Raw genomic sequence first — 12797 nt, 5'->3', positions numbered from 1 at the left:
CAGCTCTTTAAATATTAGAACACTGCTAGTCCTTCTTTTCATTAAACTAGACATTTCCAGTTTCTGCAACCATTCTTTGTATGTTTTAACCTCCCCTAATCACCTTTGTTCCTCTGCTTTCTCTGCTCTCTTCCTAGAATCTCAATATCTTTTTCATATCGTGGTGACCAAAACTGGATGTAATATTTCAAGTGTGGTTTTACTAAGGGATTATAAAGTGATATTAACACTTCATATGATCTTGAATCAAAACAGATCCTTACAATCCTGTCATTCAGTCCTGGTCAGCAAAAGTCCATTAAGGGCTACCAAAAATAACATCTTTTTTAATCTTGATCAAATAAACCACTTTTTATGTCTTCCTTTATTTTTAACAATCTTGATCTTTAATCCCTTCAAATAATATTGTAAAGCTTGTTTTTTTAAATTTCTGTTTTGTCCCTTCTCATAAAGTTCTCCAGAACTTTAACAGATCTCTTTTGGAAATCCAATAATAGGAAGTTACCCAAGTCACATTTTTTGGTTTGACATTTGTACATTCTTTTTAATTATTAAGACATCAGCTGCTTTCATTTGTATATCCAGTTTAACATCTTTTCCCATACCATTCTTGTAGCTTGTCAGTTTTTAAATCCACTTTCAAACCAGACTTAGTCTTGTCTGGTAAAACTTGTTCCTCTTCCAAAACATCTTTTAAAATCAGTCCATTTATAATTGTAGACACTTTTAAAGTTAGTTTCTGGATCCATATGTCACAAATATGCTACAGTATGTCCAGTGCTGGGTTTCAAAAATTTTTGGAACCTCTTCTGTAGGTGTGGCCTGCTTTCCGGGTCCACTGGTGGAACCTCTTCTAACCGGTTCGGTAGATTTGACGAACTGGTTCTACCGAATAGGTGCGAACTGGTATGAACCCACCTCTGAGTATGTCCAATGTTAAAGTATTTTGCTCCATTCCGTGTTAATAAATCAAACGTAAGCCTGCTTTCCCTTTAATTGTAACTTTCAATGTTTTCTGATTCCTTCTAGTGTCCAACATTCAAATTCTCATCCTATCATGTTTTCTTTTAAGAATTCGAAAACAAGAACATTTTCCCATGGGAAGGATTCTTATTAATTTCAAAATCTTATTTTAAATTCATCAGAACCCTTAGTTTATTTATAACTTTCCAAAATCAATGCTATTTACTGTTCATTCTAAAAAAAGAGACTTAAAATATTCTTATTTATCTCTAAAACGTTCTTTTTCTAAGGATTAAAGGAAGCTCCTGGTACATGTTGTAAGATTTGAAAGGTCTTTAATAGTTGGAAAGCAATTAAAAAGCAATATCCAAAACTGCTTAAGAAATGAAACTTGGCAGAACTTTGTGTCCAGAAGACTACCCTGAAACTGGGGAATTGATGGGAACCCCTTGACTCCAAGGCACTTGGCTCATGGAGCCCACTGCAGAAACCTCAATTCCTGCAGCATATTCACAAGGAGCAGCTGTTGGAATCTCTCCTTTATCTTAGCCAGCCAGAAATCTCTGTCTAGCTATGAATCTTGTCTCAATGCTTCAGAGACGCCGAGCTCACCGTGAATCCTCACTGGAAACCCCATTCTCTCATTTCTCATACAGATGGTGATATCACAGACATTGCCTCATTACTTTAGATGAAAAAGAAGAAAGAAATGCATTCATCTGAGAAAAAAGTTTGGCTTACCTTGACGCTTATAGGGTTAAAAATAGGAATTTGCTTAGTAATTTAAATACTACTGAATTTTACAGCAATTATTTTCCAGTCAACTTTTTCTCGGCTCTGGTTGCATATTTAGAGCTCATCAATTTACTCATCTGTTTGTCTGGGGTGGTGGTATTCGTCATTGTTTCCGAAAGTCTGACATCAAACCATACTTGGAAACTTGAGGATTCCTAAGTGGTTGTACTGTGCAGGTCTCTCTCCATACTAAACTTGACTTTGTAAATTGTGTCAAGTGCTCCTTCCCCCTTTACAATGGTTTATTCGAATGTTTATTTTGGGCCTGGTTGCAAGTTCAGCCACAAGGAATGACTGTTGGAAATCACTGAGTCACCTTTCCAGAGAACCCTATTTTGAGACAATTTTAATTGTTGCAAAATGTTACACGTGGTGCGTTAGATTTATATTTATATTTAGCCGTCACATTTTTAAAAAAAATCAAGAAGAATAAGAGGGAGCTTTTTATAGAAGGCATGTGATGGGATGACGTGAACTTCAGCAGATGTTTTTGAAATTGCTATAAAAGGAATGGCAAACAAAACGCCCAATTCTGCGATCCTTGAATAAAGAATTGTGTTAAAAACATGACCTTTTTGTGGAAAATAAGTGCGGGACTGATTTTCTTGGGCAGAAACATAATCGCTTTGGGCTGTGTTTTTATCTAAATTGCAAAACAGTGGCAAAGATATATGAGCCATAACTTGGGTCAGCCCATATTTCTCTCTCTGTCTCTGTCTCTCTACATCCATCCATCCACCCATCCATCCATCCACCCACCCACCCACCCACCCACCCATCCATCCATCCATCCATCCATCCATCCATCCATCCATCCATCCACATAAGTATCAAACTGTTTTTGACATATTATAAGTACAAGGATTCTAACACAGTCCAGATAATCTTTGATATGTGATCTTAATGGAGGCTAGAATTTCCATCATAAATCATTGTGTGTCCAGATCTGATTTTACAACCATTCTCTATCAGTAAATTCCTACTATCATTTAATTTTGCCAATTTTGGATTTGTAATGATTGGGGAGTGGGGGGTGGGAGGAGACAATGAGGAGATTTAAGAGGAATGGGTGTTGCTTACTTGCTTTACTCAAGCTGTAATTATCTGAATGTGCTTATATATCAGTATTATCTATTGTTTAAAAAACCCTGACCCTTTCTTCCCCTCCAGATTATTTGGCTTGTTTTTTTTAGGGTCTAATGCTAGGAATGCCTTAGAAAATGCATTAATTTTTACATACTCCAGGGGAGCCTTCCTCAGCATAATGTTCCCCTAGATACTGAGATTACAATTCTCATAATCTTTATGCAGAGGTCTATATACTCATAGACACAATGACAATTGTAAAGTCATCCTGCTTAGAACACAGTGTAGGGAACATGGTATCACCTAGATGTTTTGGGACTGCAGTTTTTATAAGATCCAGCAAGTATGGCCTGCAATTATTTATTTTGAAAATTGTAATCCAAAATATCTTTGCTGTAAAGCAGGAGTGTCCAGATCCAGCCCAAAGGGTGTTTAGATGTGGCCCATGTGGCCACCCTGGAAACAGCAAAGGACCAGCCATCGGTGCCTCTGCCAGTGAAAATGGTGCTCAGGAGTGCTGTGGGCAGCCTTCCCAAGCTGCTTTTTTGCTTGCAGAATATTGCAGGAGGCCACTGCAGCCAAAAATGGAGCTTGGGAGCCCATTTTTGCTGGCAGAGTGCTCAGGCTACCACAGGTGCCCTCAACACATGTGAAGTTGAGCTGGTCACACCCACCCTGGCCACACACACCCCAAGGTCAAACACAACCCTGATGTGGTCTACAATGAAATCAAGTTTGACACCCCTGCTGTAGAGAGTGCTTTAGGATCTCAACCCCTTGAGGAGTAGATACATCTTGACTCAAGATGTAAACTTGTATGGATTTAAACAGTGCACATTGTTCTTTTCTTTGAAACATTGTGGGTGAATCTGAAGTTTGGCAGTCATGATGTTCTAACTTCTAATGCAAACATACCCAATTGTAGATTGATTGACATCTGGATATTGTGTTTACTTTTGTTTGTTTGTTTGGGGGAAAGGTTATTGATTAATTTATATATGATTTATATTTGCTGTGATAAGTACAGTATATTTATTGGCTAACCTCCAGGAGTTTTTGTAGCATGCAGTCTCTACCAATCAAATACAGAACTATTGTTTAGGTCCAGCTATGAAAGCTTAAGACTTTGCCACCTGTTCAAAAGAGATGCTTCACAAATGTTCATAAAAGTGTATCTGGTGCATTAAAACTCCCTTCAAAGTTTCCATAACGTTTTTGACACTGCATAGACAGCGCTTTTACTGAGATCGCCAACAAAACAAAATAATTGTGGATGCACATGGAGTCAAGTAGGGACAGTTTTTCAAAGGAGGGCTTTGCTTGTGCATAGGTAAATTCAAATGCTTTCCACAACAACAGCAGATATATGGGATTGCTGTTAACATAGATGTTTTCTGCATGGGTATCCACAGGGTTTGGGGACCATATACTGAAATGATTGCAATAGGTTTTTTTAATATATAATTTTTTTATTTTATTTTAATACGAACAATCCATCTTCCATTAAACAGTGTGTCATCTGGGTACAAATATATTGTGCAATAACAGTTAAAATTTACAACCATACTCATTATTTGTCTGTTCATAACTTGATACTAATATACATAATGTATCTGATACTATAACAATCCTCTTTTTAAGTTATTTAATTCTATTAATATATTTTCTACGTTCTATATTTCTCCAATCTATTTTCATTTCTACCTTTCATATTTAACCATCAATAAAATAGTTACCATATGCTGTAATATTTTGTTTGCTCCTTCTCTTTAATTGCAAGTGTTAACCTGTTCATTTCTGCACATTCTAATATTTTCCTAGTCACATTCTCATCTGTAGTAATCTCTTCACTTTTCCAATGTTTTGCAAATACAATCCTAGCTGCTATTATTGCATGAATAATCATGAAATGATCGCAATGTTGTGATGCAGTCTTCACCACTTTTGTACACACATTGTGATATGACGTGCATGTAGATAATGGAGGCGCTTGTAGTGCAACATCACAACATTTCTTTCATTGCTCGGATGAACCTGTCTCGTTGGACAAATGCTTTTTTTCTACTTTTTGCAGTGAAATCCTGAACTCAGATCCAAATCTAATTCTTAGCATCTTATCTTCCAGGTCATTGTCAAATTGTTACTAATGGGGTTACATTTAATATGGCCTTTTTATTTCCAAACCGCATTTGACAATTTCTCCCTTTTTCTTCTCTTCTCTTGCAGGTGGACCTGGAACCTGAAGGGAAAGTATTTATAGCAATAACCCTCTCAGGCAACTTCACTGAAGGTAAGAGATATACTGTACCTTTTCTCTCTAGTCTAATAATTGTTACTAGTAATGCTTCCACACACCATAGCATGACATCAAGCTCCAATTGCAACAGATGTAAAACTTGAATAAAGAGAAGAATGTTATAATTGCCAAATTATGCATGCTTTGTTGGAATGGAGAAAAACTTGCATTGGACACCTATAGTAACTCTTACGTTGGGTTCAAAACACCGAGTTTTATCTTCATAATAGGATAGCTGAGGAACAGTGGCTGGCTAAAAACCTACTAAGCAGATTTGTAATTCATAGGAAGATCTGAACTGGGGACTTGGTTGCTCGCATACCTAGCTGTCAGTTTCCCTCTTAGTTGGGCTTTTTGAAGTTTCCCAGACAAACCAGAGGGTATGGTTAATTTAGAATATTTATTGTACCCTAGACTGAAACCATAGCAACATTTTTTTACTGCCAAAATAAGCTTGCCCTACTGTCTTATGTCCTCCTCAGTGCTTCTTTCTCCTAACTTCTCTGGAAGCTAACCAACACATTGTATTGCATTTATCATGGTTAATGTGAAATGGCAATTAGTTAGTGATCTATTTGACATTTCTCCATAAGGAAATTCTCCCAAAATGTGTCCCTAACTAACCCCCTCGGTACAGGCCATCTAGAATACAGTGAGGACAGCCTTCTTCTGGAAGGCCTTTGGTGACTGAAGGTCATCTTGCAAAAGGGGTTGGATGAACATTGATGGGAGTTTTACTTATGGTGATTTTTTTTTGAACTGTTATAGATTGTTCTGCCACAGATGTGGTATAATCAATAATTAGTGTGGACTTGCTTTTTTGCAGGCCCATAATATCCTGCCAACCTAGCAGTCAAAAACACGTAAAAATGCAAGTAGAAAAACAAGCACCACCTTTGGTGGGAAGGTAACAGCATTCTGTGTGTCTTTGGTGTTTAGTCATGCCAGCCACATGACCACAGAGACGTCTTTTGACAGAGCTGGCTCTTTGGCTTTGATATGGAGATGAGCACTGCCCCCTAGAGTCAGGAACGACTAGCACATATGTGCAAGGGGAACCTTTACCTTTACTATCCTTGGTGATGTCAGTTTGTACTTTTTGCCATACTCTGTAGCCTTTTCATTCATACTTATGCCTACATCTTACTTTCTTGCAGGTATTTCTCATTGCCCCTCCAAAAAGTTCAGACTATCTTCTTTCAGACTTATACTTTCTTTTTATCTTAATTTTACAGACACACGAGATAACTTTTTTCTTCCTTTCATTTGTTAATTCACTATTCCATATGCCATTGATGAATGGAGGCTTTCTCATGATGCATTTCATTTACTTACTTACTCCTAACATTTGCATCCATCTCCTTTCTTATTCCTTAAGTAAAATAGAGAAGCTGTAGATTGGGTTACCAGTCTTAACTTAAAGCCCTGGTTTTCCTTAAGCACACATATGATATTCTATGCACATTGCGCTACATCTCCATTTCTCATGGAAAGAATTATTCAAAGGAGAGTGTCAAGATTTTTTTTTTATTTCCCCCTCCCCCAATTTTTCTGTAGCAGATCCTGGACAGGAAGGGACAAACTTTTACAAAAGAAAGGAAGTAGACAGGACGGTGTGCTTGTGGACAGCTTGAATGTCATTATTAAAAAAAAAAAAAAACTATGTTTCTATTAAAGAAAAAAACCCTGCTATAATTTAGAGATGGGATTGAATTAAAAAGTTTTGCCCGAACCATGAATTCTTCTTATGAATTCAAATTGGAGAAAAGCATTTCTTCTTCCATTCTTCTGCTTGTGGAAGGATGCAGGAGAGGAAGAAGGTATACAGTAAACAATGTGTAACCAGAGAAACTTGTATTACAGTCTTATTTCCATATAGAAATCTTACTACAGCGTGCCATTGCGTTAACCTGGGATGGGCTTTCTTTGGCACTGGGTTCCAAATCCAGGATGTTGCAGGAGAGGAAAGTTAGTGACTCAGGAGGGGAGTAGCAGTGTTGTAAAGACACAGGAATAGGCGGTGCTGTTTTCAGTTCAGTATAAGTCCAACCCTTCACCGTTGACGAAAGCTGTTGAGTTGCAGCTTGAAAAGGAAGCTTGGTGTATGCCATTCAATTCAATTCTACGAGTAGCGAAGAGTGTATAAAGATATTGAGGGCTGAAATCTGCTGAGTCATTTCAACCTTCTCTAAGTTTTTGGTATCAGACAGTTGCAAGCTAGAGAAGTCCGAGATGAACTTGAAACCTGGAATAAAACAAGTTACAAAGGAGGGATGCATAAACTGCAGCTCCATATGCTCCCTGCAAACAAATGCTTTTAATTGTAAAGTTTATTGTGCAGGAAGGAGAAAATTATGTTGTAAGGAGAAAATTATTAGAAATATGTAAGGAGTAACACAGGAGAAGGAGAATTCAGACTTACAGTTGAAAATCCATAAAGTGGCCAGGCCTCTTGGTCTTTCATTTAGAAGCAAAAACATGTGGTTGTGTGGTTATTCCAGGAAGGTGCTGCAAAGGAGAAGCAGCCTCTTCAGAAAGAGCTGTGCTTCTTTAGAGGGTGAGGGGAAAACTTATTAGCAAAAGAGAAGAGAAACAGGTCAAATTTTTACATTCACCTATGAAACAATAAATGCATACCAAGCAATTCAGTGCAGAAAACTGAAGGCTGAATCCAAAGACATCGGCAGTAAGCAAAACTTGTCCTTGTTCCTGATCCTGGGTGGCTTGGCCTCAACCCCCATCAACAGGGATCTTGCTGACTAATTTGGGGTGCTGCTTGTGAATACAGAATGGAGATGTGCAAGTTCTTGCAGGGTTCCCTAACACAGTGGTCCCCAACCCCCGGTCCGCGGACCGGTGCCGGGCCGTGGAGTACCTGGCACCGGGCCGCGCAGCGGCCGGGGGCCATGATCGCTCTTTTAAATCCGCTCCTCTTAAATGCATTTCTCTCCCCCCCCTTTGGTCCCACCCTCGGCTCTCTCTCCCTCCCTCCCTCGCCGTCTCCTCCCTTCTCTCTCCCCCCCTCCCGCACCGATCCATCACCAGGGAAAGAGGGAGAGAGAGAGGGAGAGAGGGAGGGAGTCAAGAAAACTGTTCCGGCCGCCGCTGAAATGACTCAGTAACTTTTGCGCTTGGATCTGCTTTTTCAAACCTCCCCCAATCATCATCGCCTTCCTTCCCGCCCTGCCGCGCTTGGTCTGGCTCTTTTCTTTTTTTGCTCTCTCCTCGGCTTTTCCTGCTTTCTCCCTGCAATTTTGTCACCCAGATGCATGCTGTGGTTCGCGAGTGTGGCTCGGTTTTATGTGTCCGCTTCTCTCCCTTTCTCTCCACACACCCCCCACCTCCATTTAATTATTTTTTTTTAAAAGAAAGAAAACCGTAGTTCTGCCAATTGCAAAAAAAAAAAGTGTGTGTGCGTGCATATCTGCCGGCGGGTGTGTGTTTGTGTGGTGTGTGTGTGTGTGTGTATGCGCGCGCGGAGAGAGACTGGTTGGAAAGGAAGGACAGGACTGGCAGTGTGTGTTTCTGCAGCCCCTCCGGTGGAGGCTGCACTAGCCGTCAGATCTGGTGTTTTTTTTTTCCCCTCTCCTTTTTCCGGCAGGTCGTTTTAATCCTTGCTAATTACTTTCTGTTCTTCGCTTGCCAGCTTCCTTCCCACCCTCCTTCCTCCTCCTCCCCCCCCCCCCGGCCGGGTGCGCCTCCCCGCTTTTACTCCCAAACAGTTATATATTTATATATATATTTATTTTCTCTCTCTCCACGGCATTCGCTCGCTTGCGCTCTGTTCTTTGCCCGCCGAATGTGGTGGGGAGGGGGAGGGCGGGCAGAAAGGTTGGTCCGGGTTGAGGGTTCAGGATGGTCTTTGAGGAACATAAGTCTGTCCGGGTGGGGGGGGCATATTAAAGCACTTTATATTTATGTAATTGTATTTTATTTTGTAAGGCATGTTTAAATACAATAAAATAAAAGTTGTTTAATCAAAACAATCTGATATATAAACAATCAATGTGTCGTCGCGAACAACATCCCCCCACCCCTGCGCGCGCTCAGCGGGCCACGGTAAAATTATCAAAGGCTGACTGGTCCGCGGCGATAAAAAGGTTGGGGACCACTGCCCTAACACATCCACATATATCAAATCTCCTAAGAATGGACATGTCAGCCCTTCTAGGTAGGCCAGATCAAGAAGAAGATATTGCAGGGATTCCAAGAATGCTGCTTCATTATTGCAGATCAAATGCGCAGAATCTTGAAAGCCTGTTCCAAATTTCTCACTTTTCCATCTTATACCAAAGAAAATGAAAGGGAGGCTCTTTTGAGTTGCTCTTTCATACATCCTTCTGACCCAGAACTGTGTAATTTCCTCTCTAAAACCTTCATAGTGGTTCGCTCTTTCTCTCCCATCCTCCTCAACAGGTTTATTGTTCCCTCCCAACGGGAACTCCAAATTCCTTTACAGGACATTATCAATAAGACCAGTGACTGCTCCTCATGTCTGCACTAGGCATGGTCTGCAGCAGTGGTGGGATACAATTTTTTTTTACTGCTGGTTCTGTGGGTGTGGCTTTGTGGGCGTGGCAGGAGAAGGTTACTGCAAAATCCCCATTCCCTCCGCACCCTACTAACCTGCTTTCCAGCTCCGTCCTCCTGTTAAGGGCAACAAAAGAAGATCAACTGGGAGGCAACAGGGCCAGAGCCAGCCTATTTGCTGGTTCTCCGAACTACTCAAAATTTCCACTACCGGTTCTCAGAACCTATTAGAACTGGCTGAATACCACCTCTGGTCTGCAGCATTAATTAGATTTTGCTCTTGCTGAAAATTATGCATGTTCATAGTCCCAGCCTTGATCTTACAACATATAATAGAGACCTATCAGGGTCTTTTTCAATGGAGTCAGGGCCCCCCAACAAGGTGATGGAACTATTCTGAAGTATAGTTCAGAATTTGGAATGATGAGATGAATCCAGATTTTTTTTAAATTCAAGGCAGGAAAATGAATAAGATAAAATATACTGGCAAATTGTTTCAGCATTTGAAGTTTCCAACCCTTACTAGGCTGTTCTTTTCAATGGTCAAAGACAATGGAGCAAAAAATATATCAAGGTAAGATCTATCAAGGACAAAATGGATGGCAGTGTTGAAGGTTCAAGTGAATATGTCCCCAAGCCTCTCAGTGTTTTGGAAAGGTTCTGGGCCTCCCAATGCTGGTTTAAGTTAATCACCAACTCAATGTTCCTAGGATTGTCTCCTTTGTGGGGGGTTGTATGTAATTTGGAGAGAGAGAGATCACATTTCTCTTTCCTTCTAAAGATAAGAGCCAAGATAGCACAGTGCAGGGGTGGGTTGTTGCCGGTTGTTGTGCTGCACATGTGTACACTGTTCAATATAAATTGTTCTTCGTGCATGCGCAGAACAACTTACAGTGAAGTGTGCCCGCGCAGTCACTAAAAACCAAAATGGTGGTGGCCCAGTGGCAGCGAGGGAACTGATCTTGGGGCATGGCAGGCCTGGGTCGCTGCCGGTTCTGTGACCCAGGCCTGAATTCCACTATTGGTTTGGCCGAATGAGGCCGAACCAGGAGCAATCCATCTCTGGTGCAGTGGTTAGAGTGCAGTACTGCAAGCTACTTCAACTGACTGCTAGCTGCAGTTTGGCAGTTCAAATCTCACCAGGCTCAAGGTTGACTCAGCTTTCCATCCTTCTGAAGTGGGTAAAATGAGGACCCAGATTGTTGGGGGCAATATGCTGACTCTAAACCGCTTAGAGAGGGCTATAAAATCACTATGAAGTGGTCTATAAGTCTAGGTGCTATTGCTTTTGCTATAACTGGATGATAAATTAATTCACTGGACAGAAGGCCTTGAAACCATATCCAGCATGTAAACCATGTGACATGTAGAAGTAGAAAATATGAAATTATGTGGATGTTAAAATAGCTGGTTTGAAGAACTGGAAGAAATTAATGGTAAGTTTTTTAAAGGGAAAAAAGACTAATCATTCAGTTCAAGAATACTTTAAAAAAATGTTATTCCAGGAACTGCGGTTGAATTTATTTAATCAACAATAACATTAACATAAATTAAAGGTTTATAAAAAAATACAAAACCCTTAATAAATATAAGGTACTGTAAAATATTTTGCATTTTTGTTATATATTTGAATATTTAAAATACTTCATATGGAATAAAGATTGGAATTGCTATTTCCTGATTTAAGAAGACCCTGATGAGGCTTAAAGGATATGATTTTGTTAATTGTGATCTAAGGCATTTTAGCACCCAAAAGAGTAAAACTGGTCTTCATAACGCCATGTGTCTATGCTTAAATCAAGCTCTGCATTTTGACGTATGAAAGAGAAAGTGAGACTTCAGAAACCAAAAGAAAAGGATACTAAAAATAAGATTGGCTAGAAGAAACCCGCGCAGTCTAGTAGGAGCCTTGCTTTAGTGTGGCGTAGTGGTTAGAGTACAGTACTGCAGGCTACTTCAGCTGACTGCTAGCTGCAGTTCAGTTCAAATCTCACCGGCTTAAGGTTGACTCAGCCTTCTATCCTTTGAGGTGGGTAAAATGAGGACCCAGATTGTTAGGGGCAAGATGCTGACTCTGTAAACCGCTTAGAGAGGGCTGTAAAAGCATTATGAAGCACTATATAAGTCTAAATGCTAAGTGGTAAGGGTTTGTTAACAGGGAGAATGAAGTGATAACTAAAGAAAACAGGATATTGCAAAGTAATGGAAGAAGCTAAAACTAAATTGCTTTGGGATAAACATGGGTGGGAAATTAAAGGAAAACAGCAATAGAGAAGCTATGGCATTTGAATGACAGACAGCAATGTATTCACTTGTTTAACTGTTCTCTTTGGGTGCCCAGGAACACTCCAGAGGGACAGAATCTTTAAAAACTTCACGCGGAAACGCCAACGGGCCATGCGCAGGAGAGTTCACCAAGTCAACGGACACAAGTTTATGGCAACTTACTTGCGGCAACCAACGTACTGCTCACACTGCCGGGAATTTATCTGGTATGCTTGAAATGAAAACAAGCTTTCACCCAGGAAGTTGCTTCCATAATTCCTGCCCCCCTTTTGCTAAGTATAAAGTTCCTTTTGGGTTGAACTCAACTCCTTGTGACTTTATAAGTACGATCCATGTAGTTTCCTGGCCACAGTTCAGAAGTGATTTACAATTGCCTCCTTCCAGGATGTGTATTTACATCTCAGCTTTGTTTTACAGCCCCAGCATTCTCTGGATTTCTTCCCTCCAGGTACTAGCCAGGTCCTGACCCTGCTTAATTTCTGAGCCAGATATTGAAAGCCAGCTGCTGCCAGCTGCTGAATTCAGTATGAGCAGACTAATAGCTAAACAAGTCAAGAGCAGGTTACAAGAAACAATTATTCTTCAGATCGAAAAGAGAGTTTACAACAGGAGCAATCAATGACTTAAGATCTGATACTTTCCCAGAAAGCAGCTTTAATCAAAGCTTATGCAAACTATCCCATCTGCAGGAGAAGAGTTGGAGGTACTTTCCGGTACTAGTGGAGATAGTGGAATCAATGTGGATACTGTAAAAAAAAGTGATCTGAAGTTTAGGGTTCAGCACCAGAAAGTTGTAGCTCTCATTTTAAAATGTGCAAATTACTATAATTGAGATGGCTGA

At 40.2% G+C, this 12797-nt stretch overlaps 1 protein-coding gene across 1 annotated transcript in view; it reads left to right on the top strand.

Moving 5' to 3' along the window:
• Positions 1–5079: 5079 nt before the first annotated feature.
• The window catches only part of PRKCH (protein kinase C eta), a 62451-nt gene continuing 54733 nt past the window's right edge, over positions 5080–12797 (top strand). Inside the window, exons 1-2 of the mRNA XM_032220541.1 lie at positions 5080–5134; positions 12012–12162. Of these exons, the coding sequence (XP_032076432.1) occupies positions 12068–12162 (95 nt within the window). The 5' untranslated portion in view covers positions 5080–5134; positions 12012–12067. The remainder of the gene's footprint in view (positions 5135–12011; positions 12163–12797) is intronic.

The sequence above is a fragment of the Thamnophis elegans genome, chromosome 1 (genome assembly GCF_009769535.1).
Source record: "Thamnophis elegans isolate rThaEle1 chromosome 1, rThaEle1.pri, whole genome shotgun sequence".
Lineage (NCBI taxonomy): Eukaryota > Metazoa > Chordata > Lepidosauria > Squamata > Colubridae > Thamnophis > Thamnophis elegans.
This window is presented reverse-complemented; position numbering and strand designations above follow the sequence as displayed.